This window comes from Cladosporium halotolerans, assembly GCF_011745625.1.
Source record: "Cladosporium halotolerans strain TM138-S3 chromosome Unknown Sca24, whole genome shotgun sequence".
NCBI lineage: Eukaryota > Fungi > Ascomycota > Dothideomycetes > Cladosporiales > Cladosporiaceae > Cladosporium > Cladosporium halotolerans.
In genome coordinates this window covers 148606-174711 of record NW_027191475.1, presented here as the reverse complement: position 1 = coordinate 174711, position 26106 = coordinate 148606, and the positions used below count along the sequence as shown (strand labels likewise).

At 54.6% G+C, this 26106-nt stretch overlaps 11 protein-coding genes across 11 annotated transcripts; 8 read left to right on the top strand and 3 right to left on the bottom strand.

The window, feature by feature from the left end:
- Positions 1-37: 37 nt before the first annotated feature.
- WHR41_06884 (uncharacterized protein) lies at positions 38-700 on the bottom strand (the record flags this gene model as incomplete). Its single annotated transcript, XM_069375489.1, has 1 exon — positions 38-700. The coding sequence occupies one exon, from the start codon at positions 698-700 to the stop codon at positions 38-40; it is 663 nt and encodes a 220-aa protein (XP_069227782.1).
- A 1673-nt stretch (positions 701-2373) lies between these two features.
- On the top strand, positions 2374-4699 carry WHR41_06883 (uncharacterized protein). Its single transcript, XM_069375488.1, has 2 exons — positions 2374-2609; positions 2661-4699. The coding sequence occupies exons 1-2, from the start codon at positions 2487-2489 to the stop codon at positions 4575-4577; spliced, it is 2040 nt and encodes a 679-aa protein (XP_069227781.1). The 5' UTR covers positions 2374-2486; the 3' UTR covers positions 4578-4699.
- A 19-nt stretch (positions 4700-4718) lies between these two features.
- Positions 4719-5318, bottom strand: WHR41_06882 (uncharacterized protein; the record flags this gene model as incomplete). Its single annotated transcript, XM_069375487.1, has 1 exon — positions 4719-5318. One exon carries the CDS (start codon positions 5316-5318, stop codon positions 4719-4721), a length of 600 nt encoding a protein of 199 aa, XP_069227780.1.
- Positions 5319-5955: 637 nt separating this feature from the next.
- WHR41_06881 (uncharacterized protein) lies at positions 5956-7422 on the top strand (the record flags this gene model as incomplete). The annotated part of the gene is made up of 1 exon (XM_069375486.1): positions 5956-7422. The coding sequence occupies one exon, from the start codon at positions 5956-5958 to the stop codon at positions 7420-7422; it is 1467 nt and encodes a 488-aa protein (XP_069227758.1).
- A 428-nt stretch (positions 7423-7850) lies between these two features.
- Positions 7851-9891, top strand: WHR41_06880 (uncharacterized protein; the record flags this gene model as incomplete). Its single annotated transcript, XM_069375485.1, has 4 exons — positions 7851-8056; positions 8283-9216; positions 9269-9494; positions 9548-9891. The coding sequence occupies exons 2-4, from the start codon at positions 8977-8979 to the stop codon at positions 9889-9891; spliced, it is 810 nt and encodes a 269-aa protein (XP_069227779.1). The 5' UTR covers positions 7851-8056; positions 8283-8976.
- A 196-nt stretch (positions 9892-10087) lies between these two features.
- On the bottom strand, positions 10088-11246 carry WHR41_06879 (uncharacterized protein). Its single transcript, XM_069375484.1, has 2 exons — positions 10857-11246; positions 10088-10799 (listed from the first exon to the last, which is right to left on the bottom strand). Exons 1-2 carry the CDS (start codon positions 11054-11056, stop codon positions 10175-10177), a joined length of 825 nt encoding a protein of 274 aa, XP_069227828.1. The 5' UTR covers positions 11057-11246; the 3' UTR covers positions 10088-10174.
- A 202-nt stretch (positions 11247-11448) lies between these two features.
- WHR41_06878 (uncharacterized protein) lies at positions 11449-11976 on the top strand (the record flags this gene model as incomplete). Its single annotated transcript, XM_069375483.1, has 2 exons — positions 11449-11566; positions 11623-11976. Exons 1-2 carry the CDS (start codon positions 11537-11539, stop codon positions 11974-11976), a joined length of 384 nt encoding a protein of 127 aa, XP_069227829.1. The 5' UTR covers positions 11449-11536.
- Positions 11977-12583: 607 nt separating this feature from the next.
- On the top strand, positions 12584-13684 carry WHR41_06877 (uncharacterized protein; the record flags this gene model as incomplete). The annotated part of the gene is made up of 1 exon (XM_069375482.1): positions 12584-13684. One exon carries the CDS (start codon positions 12584-12586, stop codon positions 13682-13684), a length of 1101 nt encoding a protein of 366 aa, XP_069227836.1.
- An 865-nt stretch (positions 13685-14549) lies between these two features.
- WHR41_06876 (uncharacterized protein) lies at positions 14550-15433 on the top strand. The gene is made up of 2 exons (XM_069375481.1): positions 14550-14737; positions 14790-15433. The coding sequence occupies exons 1-2, from the start codon at positions 14697-14699 to the stop codon at positions 15211-15213; spliced, it is 465 nt and encodes a 154-aa protein (XP_069227837.1). The 5' UTR covers positions 14550-14696; the 3' UTR covers positions 15214-15433.
- A 199-nt stretch (positions 15434-15632) lies between these two features.
- On the top strand, positions 15633-18935 carry WHR41_06875 (uncharacterized protein). Its single transcript, XM_069375480.1, has 4 exons — positions 15633-15959; positions 16030-16798; positions 16851-16907; positions 17062-18935. Exons 1-4 carry the CDS (start codon positions 15676-15678, stop codon positions 18850-18852), a joined length of 2901 nt encoding a protein of 966 aa, XP_069227834.1. The 5' UTR covers positions 15633-15675; the 3' UTR covers positions 18853-18935.
- A 2864-nt stretch (positions 18936-21799) lies between these two features.
- Positions 21800-22927, top strand: rps-5 (40S ribosomal protein uS7). Its single transcript, XM_069375479.1, has 3 exons — positions 21800-22077; positions 22208-22391; positions 22448-22927. Exons 1-3 carry the CDS (start codon positions 21938-21940, stop codon positions 22763-22765), a joined length of 642 nt encoding a protein of 213 aa, XP_069227835.1. The 5' UTR covers positions 21800-21937; the 3' UTR covers positions 22766-22927.
- Positions 22928-26106: the final 3179 nt, after the last annotated feature.

The following is a 26106-nucleotide window of genomic DNA, read 5'->3' as shown; positions in this document are numbered from 1 at the left end:
CATTCCAAGGTCGTGGCATGCATCATTTGTCGCGTGATCAAGTCTGGTCCTGGAACAACAATTGCGTTGCTTTCTGGGATGCCTGTTGCGTGAGCGAAGGAGCATGTACAACGTTCTCGTAACCGTGATCTGTTTCATCCATGTCGCCCGCTTCAAAGCGGACAAGGACGTAAGGGACTTTGGCCCCGCCACGATACACGTCTCGTGCTGCAATGGCCGCATTTGCGAACGCTTGCTGATGGCAGAGGCTTTCACTGCTTTCGCCGGTGGGCTCACAGATGACAACCACCACGGCAGAGGCATGCTTGATGAACGCGACGTGGGTCTCTGTCAAGCCGACTTTGGGCACGTATGGCACGTGTCGCAGGCGTTGATGGAGCTTACTTAGCTCGCGACCAAATGTTTCGAAGGGATCAGTTGAGAATGGGTTGTCGATGCCTTTCTCGATCCTTGCCGGGGCCAGCACAGGCGTGAGAAGGACAAGCAACGACGTCGGTTGCAAAGAGCGGAGGGAAGCCAGACTGCTCGAGGAGAAACGCATCATACAGCATTCATCCAAGGACCTGTCGCTAGAAGATGATTCACGGACTGTAGAGTCAAGGTCGAGATCGCCTACAGTGGAGGGGGTCTGGGTTTCCTGGTACCGGATACGGAGGGTGAGAGTGTTTGACCATGAACCAGAGAAGCCCCGATCTCTCATAGCTCAGCGTACGGCGGTGCCGGGGATGTTGAAGAAGGGACGTGGATGTCACGCAGGTCCGCTTGTGAGGTTCTGACCAAGAAGAAATACCCTGGACCAACTGCTTGCAAGTTCATGAGAAATATTAAATGCCGTAGAAGCGAGATGCTGGATGTCGTGGAGAGTTGTGCCACGAAGAGTCGGGTGAACCACTGACCCGGAATCTCTTCGGATTCTGCCAAACGAAGCGAAGGAACGCTAAGAGTTTGAGGTAGGTAGAAGCTGGCTCAGGCAATACGATGCCGTGGAGACAGCAACTCCAAAGTGTACGAGCGTGACAGGGGCCGGCCCAGCGGTCGGAACACCTCCTTAGACCGAGGGCAAAAATCGCTTCAGGTGAGGAGCTAGCGTTGGACGAGAAGAGCTCGGTTCTGAATAAATTGGTGCAAATTGGTTGGTTACGCAGCAGCGAATCGTCACACAATTGTATTGAAGGCAGGCTAGAAAAAGACGGGATGTGAGAGCGAACAGGGAAACGGCAGACGGAGAAAGGGCGGCCTACCATATTATGTCCAGGGTGAGGTGCAGCAAGGTCGGCTACACGACCGCATGCCACGGCGAATATGACCATCGCGGGATGTCGTCCGACGGGTCGAAACGTATAGCTATCGAAGCCAACGTGCACGCCTTGTCTCGCTGCACCAGCAGGAATGCTAGGCATAGGTGGACTGGCGGAAAAAAATGCAGGATTCGGATTGGCTTCCGCATCCACGATTGTGCATGATACGATGCTGGCATGAATCTCTGGTTCCTGTCAAAAGAGACGTGCCCGAGAGCATGTCTGTGGTAAAGCTGGTGTGTCAGCGGCCGTGGGCATGATGCAGATGGGAGACGGCAAACCCCGCAGCCGACCAGTATTGAAGCAAGACAGTCGTGGAACGGTGATGAGATGCGGACGGACGAAGCGAAGCGCGCTTATGTACACAGGTATCAAGCGGCATGAGCTCACCGCGCCAGTAAAGAGGTCTCCCAGTTACAAGCTGAGCGCGCGAGCGGACAGACAGCTGGCGCCGCCCATGCTGTGTAACAGAACCCGCGGCATTGTCTTGCCTTGTAGAGTGGAACGAGGCCATGCAGACAGCCGCGGGCGCCAGCATAGACAAAATGGTGCATTGGTGGGCCGCAAATGCTGGCCATGCTGTGGAACACATCCTACGAGCTTCGAGAAGCTGCAGTGGTACCAAATCTTCGTGTCGGCATCCTTTGGTAGCATTGATGGCTGAAAAGATGAGGTAATAAAGGAATAAGAATGCCTACGATGTTACGAGACAGCCAAACCCGGCCTTCCCGGCCAGGTAGACGAGCCTAAAGCATGCGGACCGGACATCCGTTGCAGCATACCAGGAGGACTGCCGGGTGGCGTCGCGGGATCGCTATTGCACGTGATGGATCTTCTCCATCCGGTGACGGAAATTTTGCTGCAATAGCACGAAGCCAAGAACAAGAAGTGGTCAGATGTACAGAAGTTGCTTGGCTGGACAGAGGAGAAGAAAGGTGACCGTTTTGAATCGGAGTGGCACCTTCGCAGCTGTGCGAGGCCGGCGTTGGTGGGCTGTTCACAGCACGCCGGCGTATTTCTCCGACCCAAGCCGGCACCTTCCGTCGAGAGGTCAATTCGATGTGAGGTGATATGGTATGACTTCACCGTGGACGACAAGCAACAGAGCATTTCTACACACCCACCCTTCTGCATGTTTCGGCACGATTTTCAACTTGACGTGTAACGCATCGCACGACCACAGATGTGATGGTCCGACGTTGTGTCGAAGCTATCCCGCGAGGCCATATCTCCTTCGAGCAGCGATTCCCAGGCAAACGAAGACGGATTGATGATGGCTTGCCACCACTGGCTCCATGGAGGTCCAACCTGGTACGTGCGCTATCGCAGCTTCCGTTAGCAAGCTGCTGATCGTGTCTTCAGACCGCTCTTTCGCAGGAGCACAACCTGTATTTTATTGCATACGGTCCTGACATCTATGTCTACGAACCGGAATTTCCCGAACAAAGGATCCGCGACCCTGTGCTCATTCTTCCTTCGCAACCATCATCCCCAGGCTTAACAGGGTACTTGGACCGCGACGAGCCACACGCTATCAACTATTTGATTGTTCAGAAGCTCGGCAAAGATGAGGTGATTGCCACCGTTCGCGACGATGGCGATGTTGAGGTTACTTTGGTCCGTCACGTTGTACACGCGATCAACACCCGTTTGAGCTCTGCCCAGGCCGTAACGGAGCCTATTGCCGACAATGTGAAGCCGTTGTTTCAGCGGAATGTTGGCATCAGTGCGTGGGGCCTTGCCATACACTCACAAGCGCGGATCATCGCCGTGAGCTCGAACCGCCATGAAGTCACAATATTCAGGTTCGGCCTCGTGGAAGATGCCCGAGTCTCAAGGTCGCCGCGGAGCGACTCTGACATTGATGAAGATTTGGGAGACCCGCAAGAAGAATTCGGAGATCGAGCCGAGAGTGCTCGTCCAAGACGCAGCGCAGATGTCACTCGCCAAGTGCTGAACGGAGAGGCTAACATACCGCATATCGCTTTCTGCAACACGGGTGATGATCCACATGGACGGTGGCTGCTCACTACCGATATTAGTGGCGTATGTCGTGCGATCGACTTGCACAAGTTTGCGCTGGTCCAAGCATTTCGTTTTGGACCGGCATTTGGTACACCACTTGGTGGTAGCTATGATCGCATGAATGCTGGCTGGGGCATAATGTTTCTTGACACGAGGTCTTTCGTAGCGCAGGGCAAGATATCCGCCGCGCTAGGCTTAGAAGACGGTGAAGCTCTACCCGATGCTCAAAGCGACCAAAGGATCTGGGATCTCAGCAGGACTACACGCCATCTACCCGATCTCTCGAATGCATTCATTGAACCGAGATTGAAAGGTCCGAAGACACCCCCACGTGAGGTGTCACGTTCGACAAGCAATCGAAGTAGTGGTGCAAACTCACCGCTAGCCAATCAAAGCGCAGTGGCGGCAAACAACATCACCGCTACACTGACCAGTGTTTTGGAGCACGCCGCCAATGCAAGCTCTGACGATGAGGACGAAGAGGATGCCGGTGTGCCAGTGGACCAACCAGACCCCCCAGGATCTGAGACGACCTCAGCGCACGGCGAAACCTCAGAGCTTGTTGACGTGGAGATGTGGTCTGATCTGGAAGATTCCGAGGACGAGCCTACGGAAGATTCAATCCATCCAGCCGCTTACTACAGCGCCGAGCGCGTCTGTGGAAACGTGCCGCAATTCGTCCGGTCAACTGATCTGTGTGAGGACCTGCCATGTCCTATACTCCACACGTCAATACGCAACATATACCTGCTGCAGCCTTCCAAGCAAAGGCTTAGCAGAAACAATCCTTTCTTGCCTCCTCTGGTCGGCATGGCAGCACCACTGAAGCAAAGCATTCAAGCCGAATACAGAGGTTTGAACATGTTCGACCGGCTTAGTATGCACGCATACATCCCCACACTCGGAGTGGTGGTTCTCGCATCACAGAAAGGCCGTGCTGTCGTCCTGTCACTCGCGCAGGTCCCTCAGGAAGCGCACGTTCCAGATGGATTCGATCCTACCTTAGGCCTGAAAACGAATTACACGCTCCGAGCTGAGTGCGTCCTACCGTTTGAGGCCCAGGAGAGGGCAGGCCAGAGGCCTTTCTCGCCACTGCATGGGATAGCGGTTGGGCCTGTGCAAGGAGCCGAAAGCGTAAAAGATGAGTCGCGGCGCAAATGGCGTCTAATGATGATGTTTCAAGACCACTCGATATTGAGTTACGAGATTCGGAGGACTGGAGCAAGAGTTGGAGTTGGCAACGTCGTTGTCTGATTCAGTCTTCGCCTTCGTCTCTTCCGCCTAAGTACCATGGAGTAAGGCGATGCAGACCAAATTCATGGTTGATAGTAACAAGTACAAACGAATATGAAAGCCTTCCAACGTTCCTTTTGGAATCTTGATCGATGTTCTTGATCAAAAATGTCGCCATCCTTCACCACCGACTACTTGCCCAGCATGCTGCTTCTTCCCTTCTTCCGACTTCCCTACCCAGACACTTGTCGCGTCTTCGACTCTACCAGTGCCGAACTTCTCGACCAAAATGTCTTTGATAGCCTCAATCTCTCGCCCGCTCTCCTTCTCTAGCCGCTGCGAATCCCCCTTGCCCTCTTTCCTCAGACTCTCCACGCCACGAATAAACGCAAGCGCACCCTCCAATCCACCGACCGTCTCCGGCCATGTGGCTCGAAAGATATCGCTATCTTTGACATCCCCATACCATGCTTCCGCATTGCGATAGTCTCCTTCCACGCGGTGCAGCAAGCCGTGCACGAACATGCCTTCGTACGCGGGCCGGGATTCCATGTGGCGCACGAGGAAGTGAGCAGAGGAAAGGTCTGAGTTGAGGATGTGGAGAAGTGCTTCTAGCGTTGGGTGGAGAGCGAGAGAGGAAATGGCATGGTTGAGGGAAGGGTCTCGAGCATGGGGAGAGGCCGACGGAAGAACTGGGTACGGGTTGTCGTTTGTGATGTGATTGTAGATGTCGGCGAATGATGGCTCCGAGGGCAGAGGCATTGTGATTGGTCGCAAATGCCGGTAAGGATGCAGTGTAGTGGATTGACGTTGATGATCAATAGATAGGGCTGAGTACGAGAGTGATCTGTTCTCGCATGCCAAACAGGTTTTATAGTGTCGAAACGTAAGACCGTTGAACTACTTCCTCCTCGCGTGAGTAGGGGTGTCTGTCGTCATGATCGGGATCGGACTTCGTGAATTGTCGCTTCATGACGAGCGTACTGTGAACAAAAGCCGTTCAATTAACATTCCACATCGTCTCACGAAATTCAGTACTATATCTCACAAGCATGTTTTCATCAAGATGCGAGTCTGACACTATCCTCAAGGAGCTCGTTGCTGCAATACAAATGGAGCAATGCCTGTGCTTCGGGGAATCGGCACAACCCCCAGAACGACCAGACCGCGGAAGCTCAAGCTGCGAGGCACGCGGCCTTTCGCTCCGCGGCGCGTCATCATGCTAGCCATGCTCTAGCCAAGTTTCAATATTCCTAGACGATAGCCAAACCAAGAAATCTTGATTCTTTCTTTCTCTTTCATGTATACATTTTTACCTTGTTAATATAGCACTTTCGAGGCTCAGTCGCGGGCATTTGTCTTTTGCTTTCCAGCGACGTCATACAGACCGACCACCAGCATGGTCGGCAAACGCGCATTGTCTTTCTGGGGAAATGGTAAAGACGATGGAGACAATGGCAGCCGTCCGGTCACCCCTGTGAGCCCCAGCGCGAGAAGGCTGCGCGGCGAGGACCTTGAATCGGGAGTCAGCACGGGAAATGCCAATGGCGATGCCAGACGCCGACCGGAATTGATGAATGGAGCCAGCCGGCCTAAACCCAGACTCTGGAGGTTTAAAGATGCCGCAAACACTGTCATGGAAGATCGTCGGAGAGAGGAATTGAAAAATGCAATTTTACACGGAATCCATCGAGACCAACTGGAGAAATTTCGCAAGAGCGACGAAGATCTGAAGGAGTTCAAGAACAAGAAAGTTCGCGCGTTTTACGAGGCGCAGAATGATCGGCTGAACGACTGGCTCGAGATCGATGCCATTGTGACGGCTGTTGCGGACGATGTGCTTGAGTCTATGAATCCGGATCCGGACAACGACGGTGATCACGAGAGGGGTGGTGGCCTTCAAACGATGTCTGGCAATATCTGGACTTTCCTGCCAGAAGAAGAGAAGAAACGACGCGAGAAGTCTGAATGGAAGGCTAAATGGGCCATCAACATCAACGTGATTGCCAACATTGGCCTCCTCATTGCCAAGATCGCTGCCGCATTCTTCTCTGGCTCGTTGTCTCTGATCGCTTCGCTGGTGGACTCAGCACTTGACCTCCTCTGTACGCTCATTGTCTGGACGACGAACCGCCTGGTATCATGGCGATTGAGTGCGCTCCAACGGAAATTTCCTGTCGGCCGCAAACGAATCGAACCCTTGGGTATCCTGGTCTTCAGTATTATCATGGTCATCTCTTTCCTCCAGATCTTGCAAGAGTCGGTCGAGAAGCTCATGCCTCTCAAAGGTGTCGCGGAGGAGCTCCCGATGATTGCAGTCGGTGCGCTGCTGGCCACAATCATTGTCAAAGGCATCATCTGGTTCGGCTGTATCCCCATCAAGACCACCCAAGTCCAGGCCTTGGCCCAGGACTGTAAGACGGATGTGATCTTCAACACTCTTTCGCTGCTGTTCCCTTTCATTGGCCACAAAGCTGGACTTTGGTGGCTCGATCCTTTGGGTGCCGGCCTTCTCTCCATCTTCATCATCTACGACTGGGGACACACTTGCTTCGACAACGTGACCCGCCTCTCGGGTGAGGCAGCGGACGACAAGACGCTCAAGAAGCTGATGTACCTCGCCTTCCGCTTCTCACCTGTCGTCGAGGGCTTCAAGAGCGTCACTGCTTATCACGCCGGTGACTCGATCTGGGTGGAGTTCGACATTCTGCTTAAGGACGACACGCCGCTGTCGCGCACCCATGACATCGTGGAGACACTCCAATACTGCGCGGAGGGGCTGAAAGAGGTCGACCGTTGCTTCGTCAGCGCCGACTACAGCGTTACCGGTCCTAGCGGCCACGCTTCAGATGCTGAGCGGACCTAGAAACGTAAAGATAAACTAATACATAATTTGCCGGTATCTCAGCCATGAGACATCACGGCTATAACTGTACCATAGTCATTGTATGCAGGCCAAGAGATGGACGACGATTGCCGAACACTTTTCTTGTGGGAATTTTGACAGACTTGATCGCAGACCTGCAAGAGTTTGTGTAAAAATATGCCTGTACGAATGCTTCAAATACTTGCAAGGCTCGTCGAAGGAACAGAATTCTTGGCAGGTGTGTGATGGCGCAAACCACAGCTCTGGTTCGTTTCAGAGAAGCGCTCGTATCGCTTATCCCTTGTCAACTTTATCGTCCGAGTCCAGGCGTTCGACTACCATTATCCACAAGAATACCTGTCAAACGCCACTGAGCAAGTTTGCGCGCCTGGCCTCACCAGGCATGAGCATAAATAGGCGGCACCGCCCTGTAGCAAAGTTTGTACAACTTCTGTCTGGATTTCATTTTGATCGCTTCAGCAGTCGACGCCCCAACACACGCCCACGTGCAGCTGGATCTGACGATCGCGAGACGCCTATGCTCTTGCGGTGAGAAATCACGTTGGGCGGCTGCAACCAGCTGCTGTCGCGCCATTCTCCGGACTGATGCACGCGCTTCAGCAACCTCCTGCTGGTATGGCACCGCTCCCAAACACAGCGTATCGCTCGGGCGAGGCATAGAAGCCAAGCAGCTGAGGCAGCCGATCCATCGATGGCAAAAAGATGGCACAATAGTGTGGCTCGCGCCAGTTCGCTTACAGCGACTGAAGCGTCCGGCCTGGTTTCACCATTTGATCCTGCCAAGCGCGTTCATTCGCCCCACAGTTGGGACCGGGGGGTTGACCTCACGTTTTCTACAGCGCCTCGACCCTTTATCCTCAATATACATGCTACGCTTGGCAGGCTCTCGTTCCAGGCTAAGACGGACGATCGGATACGACGTATGCCGATCTTTACCATTACACGAACGGGAATCCGGAGCGCAGAACTCTTCGATATTCGTCTAAATTGCACCTGGCTGGATTACTGCACGCGGACTGATCTTGAGTCAAGTCGTCGTAGCACGCCCAAGGACACTTGAGCTCCCCGATGAGGGACCGACTACGTTTAGCCGATCGCCTTGAAGAGTTCGTCTCGCCTTTACGACTAAGCACAGGCAAGCCACGACGTTTTGCCTAATGGAAGAACACCTGCGCTCACGGGAGCCTCGCACCGGGACCCACCACCCACGCGATGCAGGCATCGTCACTCCGTAACCTTGTGTATACCCACAGCGGCCGGTGAATAGCAGTCTATGCGCGAGCAGTAGTCTTGGTTTCGTATGCCTGTCAATTGGCCGAGACTGCACCATTCAACCCTGCTAGAACGGCAGAAGGCAAGTATATAGGATGTTCCAGCCGCCAGACTGCACTCTTCTTTGCTCAACCTCATCAGTATCTTTCTTCCAAAAACATTCATTCATTCTACAGAGACCGTTGACCGGCTCGTCCTTTCGCTTTCTGCCACAAAATCTTCAAACGTTCAACCAACCCTTCCCAAACACCCACATTCACCATGCCTATCAAGATGAACGCCGCCAGCGCTGCTGCCGTCTTCGCAGCTCTTGCTGCTGTTCCCGCCGTCTCTGCCCACGGCTACGTTGAGAGCATCACCGCCGACGGCAAGACCGTTGACGGCACCTCTCCCAACTGGATCTACAACGAGGCCGACACTCCTGGCTGGTACGCGAAGAACCAGGACAACGGCTTCGTTGCTCCGGACTCCTACAGCAACGGCGACATCATCTGCCACAAGGTACGCATCCTGTGTGTGCCGGTATCTCTTTGCACAGCTAACCACCCAACAGGAAGCCACTCCTGGCCAGACCTCTGTCCAGGTCAAGGCTGGCAGCGACATGACCCTCAAGTGGAACACCTGGCCCGAGAGCCACCACGGTCCCGTCATCGACTACCTGGCCAAGTGCCCCGGTGACTGCACCGCTGTCGACAAGGAGAGCCTGAAGTTCTTCAAGCTCGACGCCCAGGGTGTCATTGACGCTGCCTCCAACCAGTGGGCCACTGACAAGCTCATCGGTTAGTCCACTCAGGCCGCTCTTCCAGACCCACAGAAACTGACAGCCTCATAGGCGACGACAACTCCTGGACCCTCACCATCCCCGAGTCCCTCGCAGCCGGTCACTACGTGCTCCGCCACGAGATCATCGCCCTGCACTCCGCCAGCCAGGAGAACGGCGCCCAGAACTACCCCCAGTGCATCAACATCGAGGTCACTGGCTCTGGCTCCACCGACCCCTGCAGCGGCGGCGCCGACTGCGTTGCTGGCACCGCCCTCTACACCCCCTCCGACGAGGGCATCCAGTACAACATCTACGGTGGCGACATCGCCAGCTACCCCATCCCTGGCCCCAAGGCCTGGTCTGCTGGCGCCGCTAAGCTCAAGAGGGCCATCGCCCGTGCCTTCTCTGCTTAGATTTCTATCAAGTAGATGGTGTTTGATCGGTCTGTGGACTTGGAGCCAGGTGCTTCGAGTTAGCAACAAGATAGATCTACATAGAGTGGTTGAATGCAGTTGGTTCATGGTTGATTTGTTCCTTCTCTCAAACATTTGAGCGTGAATATAAAAGCAATCCCTAGACCCAACGTGTTATGTCAAGTGGGGGTCAAAATGTGTTACGGTAGAAGTCAATTTTCATTCCATTCCGGGGTTCTAGCATGATCGTCCACGCTCAGGCTCACCCTCTAGCATCTTGTGTCTACAATTTGTGCTTCTTCACACCACTGGCAATCTTAGAGAACTCCTCCTGAGGAACACCCGACAAGAATCTCTCCAGCCCACCAAACACTTCCGCCACTCCCTGCGCATCCAGAATCTCCCTCTCCGGCTTCCTAATCAGCCCCTTGATCTTCGTAAGCGAGTCGCTGACAAGGTGGTCCCCGAGCCTATCGTTGACCTCCTTCAGCACCAGATCCAGGAACTTCGCCTGCTCAGTCGGCTTCGTATCGAAGATTTTGTTGACGAACCCGCACTGGACGAGTTCCTCAGAAGTAATACGCTTCGACATGATGAGAGCCTCGTTCGCCTTCGCAATGCCCATTCTCTGCACGAAGCCTCGGCTCGCGCCGCCCTCGGCTACGAGTCCAAGACTGCTGAAAGGCGTGAGGATGAAGGCATGCGGGGCGGCGTAGATGAAGTCGGAGAAGCCGACGAGGGCTGCACTCAGGCCGACTGCGGGCCCGTTGAGGGCGGTCACGAGGATCTTGGGGTGGGAGTAAAAGGCCTGGGTGATGTTCAGGTTGTTGGCGACGAACGATTGGAGCCACTGCTTGTAGGGGTCGACGCCGGGCTGGGCGGCGCGGGAGATGGAGACATCAGCCCCGCTGGGATATGTTTGTTAGCTTCTTAACATGCAGAAGGGGGCTGTGGATGATGCTTACGCGCTGAAGAAACGCCCCTTGCCTGTCAGAACTGTGATGAAAACGTCGTCACGCTTGGCCACCTCGCGCATGAGTTGTGAGAGGCGGAAGTAGAGGTCTTGGGTCATAGCATTGAGCTTCTTCTCGAGGTTCAGAGTGATGCTCGCGATCTTGCCGCGGACCTCGAGGGTCACAGCGGTTTCTGGTTTGACTCCAGCCATGCTGGTTGTTTAGGATTGATGAGCTCGAGTCGAAGGTATGCTGGGAAAATGGGGGGGTTGATGCAGGAGGAAGACGCAGTGTAACAAAAAAACGGAGTGGAGGTGATCACAAATACATGGGCATTCACACAGATGATATGCCGGCGGTGACAGCCTGGCAGAAAGGCATTCACTACTAATAGCCGCAACCGCAGAGCGTACCTAGGCGTTTCCAGGCCGAGCTGAACCCTTGGTGCTCCTATTGACTGTGGGGAACCTCGGCTCGACCGTTCAAACATTGATGACGATAAGTGAATGGCCGAGATCGAGCTAAGCCCTATTGAGGCGCTGCGGCAGAGACCTCCGGCCGACTCTTCTGGCTGCGGCGCTTCCCGCAGGTGATGGCACAATTCACATACTCTTGCGACAGACCGTATTGAAGACTGAAGTAAAATACGAAAATTATTCAGATACTCCGATTTTGTCATAAAATTATCCAAAATGGGCGGTCCCAATCTCGAAGTGTTCAAGGTAAGCCACCAGAGCCAGAGTCCCTACGGACCGACCCAAGACTGACAATCCTCGAGTTCGGCATGTACATCATGTTCCCAATCGGCATCATGTACTACTTCGGAACCAACCTGGACTCTCGCTTCGCTGTCCCCGACTTCTGGCCCAAGCCCGGACAGACCCACCAGCTTCCATATGAACGTGAGGAAATCTCGGAGGAGCTGGAGCGGTTGAAATCGAGACGACTGGCAATCAGGGCGCAGAGATTGGCAGCGGAGCAGAGGGGAGAAAACACACAGCACTTCGAGCACAGGCAAGCAGAGGAGGACCGTCCGAGCCCAGAGGTGCTCGACAGAGTGAAGCTGGACCAGCCCGAGAAGAGCCAGGTTGCGAAGGCAAATGGCTGGTCGAGTTGGTTCGGAAGGGGTTAACGGTCGTGGGGGACCGAGAAACGGCATCTCCACTCTACTTCAAAAAGCGTTGCAGAAGCTTGGGTTGCTCCGATAGACACTGAAATCGGTGTACCTATCAAGCATACTGCCGCGCTCCGCCGACGACGGGAAGCCGACCTCTATTCTCATGCATGAGGCGCATCGATGCTGAGACTCTCGGCTTCCTTGGAGGGGACAGCGGTGTTTGGAAAGGCTTTTCGCTGGCAAGAGCGAGAGAAGGTTCTGAGGTAGAGCCTGAAATGACTCCGGTCATCGGATCGTCCCATGGGCATGGCGTCGCATGGCTACTGATCACCAGCAGCCGATAGAGGGACAACATCCACAGGGCGGAGTCCCACGAGTCACAAAATCAGCTGGCGTTTCGGAAACCCATGGCTTAGCAAGGCTGGCCCAAGAAGTTGCTGCGCACCAGACATGCCTGGCTTTGTCATAGTACGTGAATGCAGAAGTCCATGTGAAAGAGCAAGCGCAAGCGCGTGACCCTGCATCGCACTTTCCCGGCTTTCCATCCAACTGAATCCCCGACTTTATTTTCAGCATCCCTATAACACCCAACACCTACCTTAGCTAGCTCAACATCATCAAGATGGACACGCCACACTTCCACGCATCTGGCGGCAACTGCGGCATTGGCAGTCTCCTGGAAAGCGGCAAGTACTCCGACCTCGTTATCAATTGCAAGGGTCGCAGCTTCAAGGTTCACAGAGCCATTCTATGTCCGCAATCGGAAGTCATCACAAAAGAGTGCGACATCAACATGAGGGAGAAGAACACTGGCGTGATTCATCATGAGGAGTATGATCCCGATACCATGGAGCGCATGCTATCCTTCGCGTACACGGGCAGATACGTTGTCGAATGCCCTGATCAGCTTTCAACTGGCGATGCGCCCGCCAAGGACGAGCCCGAGGAAGATGCTGCAACTCCGGAACCAGAAGCTCCAAACGACGAGCCCGTTCAGGACGAGCTTGAGGAAGATGATGCATTCCCGGAACCAGAAGCTCCAAACGACGACCTTCCTGCGCCAAGGGCCGATGATGATGAGACTTGTTCGACCACCGAGAGTCCCTACGGCCTGTTTGCGACGGAAAAATGGGTTGCTCACGCACGCGTCTACGGACTGGCCGATTATTACGACATGCCACATCTCCGCTTCTACGCCCTGGAGCGTTTCAAAAACGTGACAGAAAATGTCGACAACTCTGACGATCTCGAAGACTTCATTGATGTTGTCGAGGAGGTCTGCAAGCGCACGGTCAGGGAGCACGACCCACTGCGCGGTCTTGTCCATGAGATCGTCCTGATCCATGCACCTATCCTCGCCTGTAACGGCAGCTTTATCACGGCGCTTGGCGAGCGTGAGAAATTGCAAGACTTCGCCGCTGACATGTTTGGGAATCTCGGGCGTCACATGATTGCGAAGACTGCAGAAAGCGATGCGCGCACCGACACATTGCGTGCAAGAGCCAAGGACCTGGAAGTTGCTCTGGATGCGGCTGAGGAGAGCCACAACGACACTGAAGGCGTCATGGACCGACTCGTCAGGTCACTGAAAGCATTGCCTGAGTACTGCAGAAGTACGGGCTGCGACAGAGTCATGGATCCTTTTGAATTTGAGCGACATGGACAAGGAGACTGGCTGCTCAGATGCGGAAGAAAAGGATGTAAATGCAAACTGAACTTCTGAAAGGAGCCTAACGAAGGATCATGACTACCGAAGCTCTTGTGTTCATCACCCGACGAAGCGACCTAGGCTAAGGACCTCTGAGCAAGGGCCGAGTGTTGGATGGCCCCTTAACGTACGACCTTTCGTACCCTACTTTGGTCTTCAAGACGCAGAAGTGGATGAAAGTGGATAAATAGGTTAGGGCTGCCGAAGATAGCGTCTCAAATATGCTTCTGAACTTCTGTTCCAATCATCAATTGCCGTCAACCAATTATAAAATGCACCCATCAGTCAGGGAACGTCGTATGGTAAATGCCACACAGGAAATGGGATTCGAGAGCCTGTATGTTCGTGGCCTCACTCTCGAAGCCACGCCATGTTCGCAGGTTTGTGACCAGCTAGATTGTTCCATTCACTGCTTATCCGAGCGTCTGTGGTATGCAGTCCGTGACTCTCTCCGAGCAATAATCGGTTTTTCTTTAGTACAAAGGTGATGGTAGCAATTTATAACACTCAATCCCATTTGGAGACTTTTAAAAAATGGAATAGTAGAATCGACATCCGGTATTCTGTTCAGACTTAAAAGTCCGAATGTCACCATGGATGTCGAGTTCAGCTGCCAAGAATACTACTACAATTGGAGAACAGGTTTGCAAACATGTATTCGAGATTTGTCAGGGCATCGAATTCGCAGAGGCGTATTGTCATTTGGTAGCCTAGAAGGAAGGGTAGCAGGTTGCCTTTTCGTCTTGTCATGAGAGTATTGAGGGCACTGTGTTGATGAAGATCCGGGGTCCCACCTCTTTCACATGCTGCTGAGAGGGCGCGGGTGACAAAGCTGACCAAGGCCGGAACTTCCAGCGCGAGACATCCGATCGCCGCTACAAGATTCGAGACCAAGGCAGTGACTCCTGCCAGAAAACCACGCCTCTTTACCCACACGACACTCGCAAGCACACAACCGTCAAGACATGCAGTAGCCGCTGAGCGAAGAATCACGGCCTCGCGTGCAGTGCCAGCGTCTTGCGACACCATGTTCTGCCTCCGCAGCTGGGTACCGCTCCTCATCTTCCTGTAAGCGCATAGCCTCGATGGGCCCCTCTATCTCATGCTAATATAACCGCAGCACAAACGCCTCTCCAATCTACGTGCTTCTCTTCTTGACCGGGACCTACTGGCTGCAAAGGCCTTGCGTCTATTGCTCCATCCTCCTATTCGTGCTCGTCTTCTCCCTTTTCGACTTTCACGCCGACTGGTTCGAGCCACGATGGCCAAGCGATTCAATCACACCCTCGGAGACGGCATCTTCGTATCTTAGCGGCAACTCAACGCTCACGGAAGCCCTGATGGAGACGGCGGGGATGGCGGTCACTGCGATCAATGGAACTGGCGGCTCGCTCGCAAGTGCAGCAATGGAAGGGGTCAAGAAGAGAATTGGCGACGGCGGCCTGAACGCGGCTGCTAGTGGGAGCGGGTTTGAGCTACTGAGAGGATTCTTGGAGAAAAAGCAGATTCGCATACCGTGCGTGGATGTTGTGGTGCGGCTTTAGCACGCGAAGAAGTCCATGCTATGAAGATTATTCATGATCAAAAGAGGCCGATATGGCTTTACGGAACGCGACAAACAAGGGGGCATATCTGGCGTATTGCATTGCAAGGAGTTACTGGTACCGTCGTACTTAGCAGAAGGGCTTATGGGACATCAGTGCTAATAGCTGGACTCAAAGTGGGCTCACGCATATGAAAATACTATGTTCACTTCATCTCTCACCCCGCTGCACCGAGTATGTTACTCTAATGCAGACATTCCCGTGGCAATCTGCGTCAGACATTTATCACGTGCCGGATGTTGTATCGTCTCAGCTGGCCGCTAGCAAATGACAAGCTTTGGCCAGCCTGCGCGGCTCAGGGTGCGCTTTTTGCGCTTCTACTTGGGTAGGATGCTGCATCTTTCTGACGCCATCTTCCCGAGGAAGCATCAGCGCGAGTTGAAACTCGTGGAATAGTCGCTGATGTCGTGGGGCCGGCTGATGCGGCCTGCCGCAAGGCACCCACTCACGCCAGTGCCAGTGCGGAAGGTCACATCACAGAGCTTCGCCGTCCCGCTGGCCCCGCCTCGGTGTTTGCTACATACAGCTTCCTCAAGGCCCATCTCTCCATATCCTCTGGTCCAGAAGGAAAACACTCGTCGCTCCTTATCTGCAGTCAGAACTTGGCAGTATATCAGACCTTGCTCCAGTCACGCTTCCAGTAGCCTCGTCAAGATGGCGACCGATCGGGACATCCTGTCGGACGAGTAAGTCTAATACCTTAGAAAAGTATGCTGCGACAAACATGATCCAATACTAAGACCATGTTTTCTTTAGCGTCAAGCCTATCAACTATGATATTTCGCTCTTTGACCTCCAGCCCAAGGCACCATGGACCTACCAAGGTCGCGTCGCAATTGACCTTGCCGTCAAGAGGGCTACCAAGTCCATTACTCTGAACACCCACGAACTCAAGATCCACTCTGCCGAGATCGCCTTAGATGCGGGCAAGACTGCGTCGACTATCAAGGCATCGGACATCAGCTACGATGTCAAGAATCAGCGCTGCACACTCTCTTTCGACCAAGAACTTTCGCAGACCGAGAAGGCGGTTCTGTCGATTTCATTCGAGGGCACTATGAACAATACGATGGCTGGCTTCTACCGCTCTAAGTACAAGCCTACCGTCGAGGCCGCCAAGGGTGTTGCCAGAGATGACGAGCACCACTATATGTTCTCCACGCAATTCGAGTCTTCCGATGCCCGCCGCGCCTTCCCTTGCTTCGATGAGCCGAACCTCAAAGCCACTTTCGACTTCGAGATGGAGGTTCCTGAGGATCTAACTGCTCTTTCCAACATGCCGGAAAAGGGGGTTAAGAAGAGCAAGAATGCTGGGTACAAGGTTGTAAGCTTCGAGAAGACGCCGATCATGTCGACGTATTTGCTTGCCTGGTCTTTTGGCGATTTCGAGTATATCGAGGATTTCACGAGGAGAAAGTACAATGGCAAGAACCTGCCCGTCAGGGTGTACACCACTCGCGGCTTGAAGGAGCAGGGCAAGCTGGCGCTCGAGTCAGCGCACCAAGTTGTTGATTTGTTCTCCGAGGTGAGGGCTCCATTGAATGAGACGAGGGAACGCAGCTGACATCAGGACGCAGATCTTCCGTATCGACTACCCCCTGCCTAAGGTCGACTTGCTGGCTGTTCATGAATTCGTAAGTCGACCCCCAGTTTTGAGGGGTCAGGTTGGAGCACAGCTGATTGGCATAGCCCATCATATGTCTCCCCCGACCCTCTTTGTTTCATTGATCCTACAAGCGGAAGATGAGATAATTCTCGACGGAGCTTCCACTGACCAATGCTTTCTAGTCACACGGTGCCATGGAGAACTGGGGGCTTATCACCTACCGCACTACTGCCGTCCTGTTCGACGAATACAACTCTGATCAGAAGTACCGCAACCGCGTCGTGTACGTCGTTGCCCACGAACTGGCTCACCAATGGTTTGGCAACCTGGTTACCATGGACTGGTGGAACGAGCTCTGGCTCAACGAGGGGTTTGCCACTTGGGTCGGCTGGTACGCTGTGGACCACCTGCACCCCGACTGGAACGTCTGGGGTCAGTTCGTCACAGAGTCGATGCAGATGGCATTCCAGCTCGATTCGCTCAGGACTTCCCACCCTATTGAAGTTCCCGTCAAGAACGCACTCGAGGTTGACCAGATCTTCGACCACATCAGCTACCTCAAGGGCAGCTCGGTCATTCGCATGTTGGCCGCTCATCTGGGCGTCGAGACTTTCCTCAAGGGCGTCTCCGACTACCTGAAGGCACACCAGTACAGCAACGCTAGGACCAACGACCTCTGGAGTGCTCTGAGCAAGGCTTCTGGCCAAGACGTCAAGGCTTTCATGGACCCTTGGATTCTCAAGATTGGCTTCCCTGTTGTCACTGTGGCTGAGGAGCCAGGTCAATTCAGCGTGAAGCAGTCTCGCTTTTTGAGCGCTGGTGAGGTCAAGCCTGAAGAGGACCAAACTACTTGGTGGATCCCGATGGGTCTCAAGAGTGGCCCACAGGCTACCGAGGCCAGGCGTGAGCCTTTCACCACCAAGGAGGACACTTACCGTGACATCGACACCCAGTTCTACAAGGTGAACAGCAACCAAACCGGATTCTACCGCACCAACCTTCCCCCTCAGCGTCTTGTCAGCCTCAGCAGCGCTCTTGACAAGCTTTCCGTTGAGGACAAGATTGGTCTCATCGGAGATGCCGCCGCTCTTGCGGTATCCGGTGACGGCACCACTGCTGGCGTTCTCGCTTTCCTTGAGGGCTTCAACAACGAGGAGAACTACCTTGTGTGGAGCGAAGTCATTTCAAGCCTCGGTAAAATCCGTTCTGTCTTCTCCGACGATGAGGAAATTCGCGAGGGTCTGCGCAAGTACACGCTGAAGCTCGTGACCAGCGCAACTGACAAGGTTGGCTGGGAGTTCGGCCCCCATGATGACTACCTCAAGGGTCAGCTGCGCGCTCTGCTGATTCTGACTGCTGGTCTCGCCGGACACGAGGGTGTCGTCGCCGAAGCCAAGAAGCGTTTCGACGCCTTCGTCGCCGGCGACAAGAAGGCCATCCACCCCTCGCTCCGCGGCGCTGTCTTCAAGATCGGCATCAAGAACGGCGGCAAGCCCGCCTACGAGGCCATCAAGAATGAGTACCTCACCACTACCTCCATCGACGGCCGCGAGATTACTCTGCAGTCTCTCGGTCAAGTGCAGACGCCCGAATTGGCGCAGGACTACCTGCAGTTTGGCTTCAGCGGCAAGGTCGCCGTTCAGGACGTGCACTCCGTCGGTGTGTCGCTGGCCAACAACAGCAAGGTGCGCGCCGAGGTCTGGGCTTACATCAAGAACAACTGGGACATGATTTACGAGCGCCTGAGCGGCAACATGGTCGTGTTGGAGCGCTTCGTGCGCATGTGCCTGCAGATGTTCGCTTCGTTCGAGGTCGAGGACGACATTGAGAAGTTTTTCGCGGGCAAGGACAACACGGGCTACGACCGTGGTCTCGCCGTCGTCGGCGACACGATCAAGGGTAATGCCAGGTACAGGGAGAGGGACGCCGAGGTCATCAGAGAATGGCTCTCAGCGCACGGCTACGCGAAGTGAAGTGAAGTGAGCGTTGCTAAATTAGATGATATCCACTCAAAATGAATCTGCGGCTTCCGCCCCGAAGCCCGCAATCCAAGCCACGCTGAGCCCGCAGATGGCCGAGAGAAACCAAACGCTTCCTGCAGATTCCCGCCCGTTGGCCGTGATGCCAGTGATGTCAGGTAGCATTCTGCTCGACCCACGCTGTCGCCCTTGTGACTTCGCCCTAGATTGAGATCTGCCCCGGGTCGTTGAAGGTTTGTAAGGCGAGACGCTTTTTCTTCCCATGCCGGGGCTCCGGCTCTTGCTTTTACTCTTGCTGCGCAGCATGTAACCACTCTCGTTGCTCGACTCGCTTTTCCTGTGCTTCGTCTGTCGCCCTCGTTTTCTTATGAAAACTTCCGCGGTCCCTGTCGTGGGACCCTCGTCAGGCCGGGCAAAACGCGTGAGGCTTTTGACGGAAGCGAACTGTTTCATCGTGTTGAACCAGCCGATGTTCTTTCTCTTCTTCGGAGTGTGTGCAAGCTGTTCGACTGCCACATCGTCCTCCTCTTTCAGCCAAGGCATTAGCGTGCACTGAAGCATGGTCCGCGGATTCGCTTCAGTCATCGCCATCCAGAGTCCAAGAACGATGGCCGAGAGGACGATATCCCATACTGCCGGATTGGTCCATCGTGCTCTGGCGAGCGAGCCGAAGAAAGTTTTCGCTGCTGACTGCAGCTCTTCTGAGCCTTTGTCGGCGACTCTAGGAGTCCCATACCATAATTCTGACAAGCTGGGCCCGCGACTTGCTTGAAAGATATATTGCGCCGCGGCATACAGTCGCAAAAGGAGCAGTGGGAGGGTCATGAGTGTCAAGGTGACCGATCGAGCTTTTTTGGCGGCGAGGGCGGTTGAGTAATAGCGACCGATTCGACGGGGGTGCACCCACTGCAGATTGTTAGCATCCTGCTATTCATTGATATAATCTTCGATACTATTCATTATGCGCGTCGATCTTTCCAGTGACGAATCGGAATCGAGTGATCGGGCGATGGCCTCCATACAGCCTTGATCATGGTTGAAGATCTCTTATCTATTTCTGAATGCACTCCGCAATACAAGACGACTTCAGCGAGATGGATGTACTTACAGACACCAGTGAAACGGCAACATAAGCCATCCACGCTGTTAGGAGCAGCACGAAAGGACTGCCTGGCCAGCTTGATATCGAAGGCAATAGGCCCCACGATGCTATGTGGAGCCAAAGTGGTAGAAGTACCAGAAAAGGATTCGGCGACCATCGTTCCAAGCTTGAATCGCGAGTCGGTGAAACCAACATGATCATGAATAGAAAACTCTGCGAGCCGGCCAGGCTCAAACTAGAAAGACCGAAGAATGAGAGGGGAATGGTCCAGGGTAAAGCTCGCAATCGGGCTGGGCTTTAATTAGCGGGCGAGGAATCGAAGTTGGTAGGATAGAAGCCATACTCTGCCAGCTCACGAAGAATAGCCATACGAGTGACGCCAGCGCATGATCTGCAGACCACCAGTAACCTACCATTCCGTAGGGTTGAAACATGTCTAGCGCAATCTCTGTCACGATATGGCCGGTTTCTCCAAGTTCCAATGGTAGCTGTTTGTTTAATAGCTCAGAGAGCCATGTCAGCTCCTTCGCGGCTACGTATTGTCGACCTGGTGAGCTATGTATTTGTCAATTCCGCCAGCTCCATGATTAGGGTTGGGCAAAGACAGCCAGACCTGCTTGGAATCTCTACCTGCTTCATTGCAATGCCATCTGCGCCAGTCGACAGTTTTCCATGCCTTTTCCACAACATGCTTAGGCCTTCGCTCCTGGGGAACACTGCAGATTCGGTGTCTCCGTGCTTCATGAGTACTTTCGATTGTGACGAGTCATGAGTGTACGACAACACAAAAACGGTGAAGTAGCACGTGATACACAATGCCGAAAAGAGAGACACCCACTTCCGTCTCTGTGCGCCGCGGCGTAAGCTGAGCGAGCGATGGGCTCGAACGTAGTGGGCTGCGAAGAAGGCGACGATGTTGGCCCCCAAGCACAAGCCGACGGCAATTGCGCAATAGTCCTGGAGTTGTAATGGCTGAAATCCATCTTTGTTTGCGTCTGAGAGAAGCACGAATCGTAACATGCCGGCAGGATGGCGCGAGACCATGATAGCTGGTGTGTCATGGGGTCCGAAAGGTTATGAGACGGCGCACAAGGATTATGAGGACTCCTTTTCGGCAATGAATGGTGAATATCAGGATATGGCGCGTAGAAAGGCTTATGTTTGTCGGAAGAGCGCGTGGAATGTGGTCACGGAGGCAGCCCCCTTGCTGCGGACCTGGGTCACCTCAGTCGACGCATGCTTATGACATTACGCTCAAAGATTCCATCTTGCTCTGCCAGAAATATTCAAAGTCAAGGATGGCCATGATACTCTACTTGGGCAAAGCAGTCATTCTATGCGACCCTGTGGCGGCCATACGTGGGACTTGGTGCCAGTCTTCGAACATTGCACTGGTGAGGTTTGAGGGACAGACTGTCTAGCTCATTGAGACTTTCTCATTGCAAAAGTATGACCACCTTCATGCAACACATGGTTTCGAACATGTTCATCGTCAGCTGAGTGTGGCCCAATCGGTAGGGATAGACGGCAACATGATAGTGACAGCCCAGCAAATATACAATAATGAACTTGTTGCTGTCACTGCTCTTGCAATGGGGGATCGTGCGAACTTGTGTGGAGGATCAGCGTAGAGAGCTGCTGACCAACACGGTATATGTATGTATACTCGGTGGAAAAGGAACATCTCGAGTCCTCAATAATATCAATGTCGAAATACAGCCTCTCAATTCTGCACCGCAGGGCTGACATCCCACAGCGCGTCGCATAATTAAAGTTATGCGCGCAGAAGCCGACGTTCTGCCGAGACTTGGCGTGCGAAGCCGCACACACCCCATTCTCCGTTCTCCAAATTGTGCCAACGTCGAAGTCGGACTTCCCAGGCGCACAACTAACCAACAGCGACGACACCCCCAGCTACCTTCAGTCTTGTCTTTCGGTCTTCGGAAGACTAATTCAAGAAGGACATTCGCTGCGAAAATGTCTGACGGCGAGGTCGAGGTCGAGGCGCCCCAGGGCTACCCGGTGCTGCCCAAGGATGTCTCCCAGGAAATCGGCGCCACCAAGCTCTTCAACAAGTGGAGCTACGAGGATGTCGAGATCAGGGATATCTCTCTGACGTGAGTGCAACCCGCCCGCGCGAAAAGAGCTGGACGAGATGGATGGACCGGTCGTGGTGGAATCGAAATGCGACAGTGGGGACTCGGAAAGCAACATGGGAACACGAGCGCTGACGAGGTTATCACACAGCGACTACATCCAGATCCGCCAGCCTGTCTACCTTCCTCACTCCGCCGGCCGCTTCGCCCAGAAGCGCTTCCGCAAGGCGCAGTGCCCCATCATTGAGCGTCTCACCAACTCGCTCATGATGAACGGCCGCAACAACGGCAAGAAGCTCATGGCTGTCCGCATCGTCGCCCACGCCTTCGAGATCGTACGTTTTCTGCACGCCGCGCACCTCGAGTTCGCACACTTACATCCAATCCGCAGATCCACATCATGACCGACCAGAACCCGATCCAGATTGCCGTTGACGCCATTGTCAACTGCGGTCCCCGTGAGGACTCCACCCGTATCGGCTCCGCTGGTACCGTCCGTCGCCAGGCCGTCGATGTCTCCCCTCTCCGCCGTGTCAACCAGGCCATCGCCCTCCTGACCATCGGCTCCCGCGAGGCCGCTTTCCGCAACATCAAGAGCATTGCTGAGTGCCTTGCTGAGGAGCTCATCAACGCCGCCAAGGGCTCCAGCAACTCCTACGCCATCAAGAAGAAGGACGAGCTTGAGCGTGTCGCCAAGTCCAACAGGTAAAAATATTATGGGGTTTGCATGGGCTGGTGTTTACGCTGTGGCTGCGGGATGGTGGTACCTGCTGCTGCCTTTTTCTTGCGCGTGCTTCGAGAACCCGTAACCTGTCATATTGCGGCTAGCTCGAGGTATTCAAATGAAAGATTTTGAAAGCACGATACAATATTTGGAGTCCAAGATGTTCAGTTCACGTACGTTCGGTCATGACGTAGTGAGGTTCACGTTGTTGTTTGAAAAGCGAGTGGAAAGAGAGTAACTCACATCCAGCGAGCTGACCCATACAGCAAACATGGAATGTCATTTGAATCATTAGCAAATTGACTTACTAGGAGCCTCGCGACTGATCATCGATCCCGAAACCGACCGCCCATTTCCCCAAAACGAAACAAAGCCCATTGTCTGATCCAAGCATATCGCTGCAATGTCCTGTCATGACTATCGGGATTCAGCCTCCCCCTCGAAGAAAGACATTCGCTCAGGCTCCATTTCCGATGATTGTCATTCGCATTTTGTCTTGAAGCGTTGGTACTCCCAGCCTGTGAGTCTTGCCATCGAAGCATTGAAGACATGCAATCAAGCCAACCAAAGAACTCGACGAACGACCAACTCAACAATGACAGGTGTAATGCAAGGGTCGTCTTCGCATCGCCCCTTCCACTGCCCCCGCCTCTGAGCCGACATCTTCCTCAATTCTCCTCACTCATCGTCCCCCGGCTCACCCTCGGACTCATCAAACTCGTCATCGAGTTCCTCATCGAAGTCATCATCAAAGTCCACTTCAGCTTCCACTACTCCTTGCTTGTTGAGCTTTTCCTCAGCCTCCTTCTTGTAACGCCTCTTGATCCGCAGTATGGCCGACGAGATTGCCTCTTCCGTACGATAGACACGACCGCGAAACTTGGCCTTGAAAGCATCATACGTGGCGAAGTTGTCGCACTTCCCATTGATCTCCAGTTGCGCCCTTACGCTTGCTTCGAGCCAGCGACGTTCGTCTCGCGCGTAGCGCACGCGCTGCTGCTGTCTGATGTCGGGCCAGCCGGCGCGCTTGCTCGTCGCCCTACGCCACCTTGCCAACGATGTCAACCAATTCTCATTATTCCAGTCCACTTCTGCGTAGCGCGGATACTGCCGCCAGCCTTTGAGAGTATAGGTCCATGACTTGTGCTTCTCTTCAACGCCAAACCGAGGGCGGGACCGGTCGAGAGTGATGATCGGGTAATCCTTCGCGATTCTCCAGGTACAGTACTGCGGCGGGAAGCGCCTCGCGGTCTGGTCATGCGGGCCGCGAGGGTCTCCGTTCGTAGGATCGAATTGGGAACGGTCGATGCCGGGGCCCAGAACGCCGGGGGATTGCTCCCTGCCGGGATCGTCGCCAGCGTTGTTGTCCTCCCTGCGCTGCTCTCCTTCACTGGAATTGTCGGAGACGAAAAGGCTGTCGCCATCAGGGGCAGACAGAACCGGATCAGCGCCTTCGTCGCGGGGCAAGAACCGGCCAGGGGTCCAGACAAGGCGGTACTGCTCGGTCAGATCCTCACGGCCGGGCTGCGCGCGGTATTGCTGGCGCAGACGGAAGATCTGGCTTGCTGTCGGGTGGTTTGGTAGCCCGTGGACTCCACCGAAGTTCAGCCACGCGATGTTCTCATCCGAGTCGTCAGCTCCGGAAGTGAAGTACTCCCAACGACCTCGTCCCTCGGGCTGCACGTCTGGGTTGAAGTAACGACGCTCGGGGTAGAAGACAACAGATGGGACGTCCTCGCGGTGCCAGGCCAGAGACAGCTGTCCAGCTCCACGCGCCCTGGTGATGGCTTCGGGAGTCTGCGAGGAGTTCATCGCGAGGAGTTGATCCGTGGAGTCGAAGAACGTCCATCGACCGTTGCCTGCTGGAATCTGCGTCGGGTTGACGACACCACCATCTGCGACGTGGGCATCGTGCAAGCGGCCCCTCGCCACCCTCCTCTGATCGGAATCCCCAGGCATCGCCGGCACGTCGTTCTCGATGCGGTATGACGCGAGGACGTCCTGGCTGACCTGCTCCGTCATCCAGCTCACGTCCGGTGTTGCAACTGGCACGTCCGGGCTCTGCTCCGCCTCCCTGTTCGTGACCATCAGAATGTAGCCCTTGGGGGAAACATAGGCAATCGCGTCAAAGTCGACATCGACAGCCGGGAAGCGACGGCCGAGATACTCGCGAAACACGTTGCACAGCAGGAGTCGATACCGGCCGGCCGCACTAGCAATCGGTCGCGCCGGAGTCGCGGGCATCAAGCGCTGCAGATCCGACGAGGGCATCGCTTGAAGATCTTCCGGAGTCTGCACTCCCAACAGACGAGCCTCGGCGCCGTCGGAGAGCATGGCCAGGTGTTGCCGCCGGAAGAACCAGGGAGGCAGGCTGTAGTGCTGCAGGTACTCCTGGTAGAACGCGTCGGAGTACGGGCAGGGGCCGTCGACGGCCTCGTCTCTCAAGCGGCGCTGCCACCGGCCAGACTCGTCGCAGACAGCGATCATATCCGGCGGCGACAGGAGGAGTAGGCTGCGCTTGGTCCCGTCGGACTCATTCAATGTAAAGCGCAGGCCTTCGGGCTGGCCGCTCAGCTGTGCCAGCGCGTATCGGCAGCGCCATTGTCTGGCTAGTTCGTCACGCCTGGCAGGAGAAGTTGTGTGGTTGACTGCATGATGCTGTTAGAACGAAGGACGATGATATGGGGAGGTTTCAAACGTGCCTTGCATGGCCTCAGCGAGGTGACCATACTCACGCTCCACCCAATGGGGTACGCGGATTGGCGGGGAAGCAGAGACCGAAAAGGGAGATAGAGCAGCAGGAGAAGCAGGAGCAGGAGCAGGAACAGGAGCAGGAGCGGGAGCAGGGGAAGGGCTTTGCTCTCTCGCCTTCTTCTCCGATTTGTCGCCGGCTGCTTGTTGTCAGTCAATTTATCATCAAAAGAGGGAGGCGACGAAGACCATACCGTCGTGCTCGTCGATCTTCTTGCGCTTGGGCGCCATGATCGTGGTGGGTGGAGTGCAAAGGACAGATGTTGGGTTGTTGTTGTGTATCAAGACCAAGAAAGCCGCAGGCAACGTGGTTGAAATACAAAGTGCGAGCACGTGCAGCCAACTCAACAAGACTAATTCGATCGAACCACCGCGGCGCGGCACGTATTGCTGTGAAGAAGGACAATAGCAATTGTGTGGACGGGGACGATGGAACGGTGACATTTGGTCAGGGGGCCCGTGGTCGAAGCGCACCCGACTCTTTCACTGAAGTGAAGTACGTTTGCTTGCTGCCTGGGGGACGGCTAGTAGCCAGCTGTCGGCCTTGTCCCAGTACCACAGGGGCTGCGAGGTCT

What these genes read in the sequence shown, in the direction of transcription:
- WHR41_06879 (XM_069375484.1), bottom strand. Translation starts at nt 11,056, where the DNA reads ATGGCTGGAGTCAAACCAGAAACCGCTGTGACCCTCGAGGTCCGCGGC. An exon ending in AAGGGGCGTTTCTTCAGCGC is followed by an intron (nt 10,800 to 10,856) that starts GTAAGCATCATC and finishes AACATATCCCAG; the next exon opens with CGGGGCTGATGTCTCCATCT.
- WHR41_06876 (XM_069375481.1), top strand. Translation starts at nt 14,697, where the DNA reads ATGTTCTGCCTCCGCAGCTGGGTACCGCTCCTCATCTTCCT. An exon ending in GTACCGCTCCTCATCTTCCT is followed by an intron (nt 14,738 to 14,789) that starts GTAAGCGCATAG and finishes ATATAACCGCAG; the next exon opens with CACAAACGCCTCTCCAATCT.
- WHR41_06875 (XM_069375480.1), top strand. Translation starts at nt 15,676, where the DNA reads ATGTCGTGGGGCCGGCTGATGCGGCCTGCCGCAAGGCACCCACTCACG. An exon ending in CGGGACATCCTGTCGGACGA is followed by an intron (nt 15,960 to 16,029) that starts GTAAGTCTAATA and finishes TGTTTTCTTTAG; the next exon opens with CGTCAAGCCTATCAACTATG. An exon ending in TTGTTGATTTGTTCTCCGAG is followed by an intron (nt 16,799 to 16,850) that starts GTGAGGGCTCCA and finishes ATCAGGACGCAG; the next exon opens with ATCTTCCGTATCGACTACCC.
- WHR41_06883 (XM_069375488.1), top strand. Translation starts at nt 2,487, where the DNA reads ATGGTCCGACGTTGTGTCGAAGCTATCCCGCGAGGCCATATCTCCTTC. An exon ending in CTCCATGGAGGTCCAACCTG is followed by an intron (nt 2,610 to 2,660) that starts GTACGTGCGCTA and finishes TCGTGTCTTCAG; the next exon opens with ACCGCTCTTTCGCAGGAGCA.
- rps-5 (XM_069375479.1), top strand. Translation starts at nt 21,938, where the DNA reads ATGTCTGACGGCGAGGTCGAGGTCGAGGCGCCCCAGGGCTACCCGGTG. An exon ending in ATCAGGGATATCTCTCTGAC is followed by an intron (nt 22,078 to 22,207) that starts GTGAGTGCAACC and finishes GTTATCACACAG; the next exon opens with CGACTACATCCAGATCCGCC. An exon ending in TCGCCCACGCCTTCGAGATC is followed by an intron (nt 22,392 to 22,447) that starts GTACGTTTTCTG and finishes TCCAATCCGCAG; the next exon opens with ATCCACATCATGACCGACCA.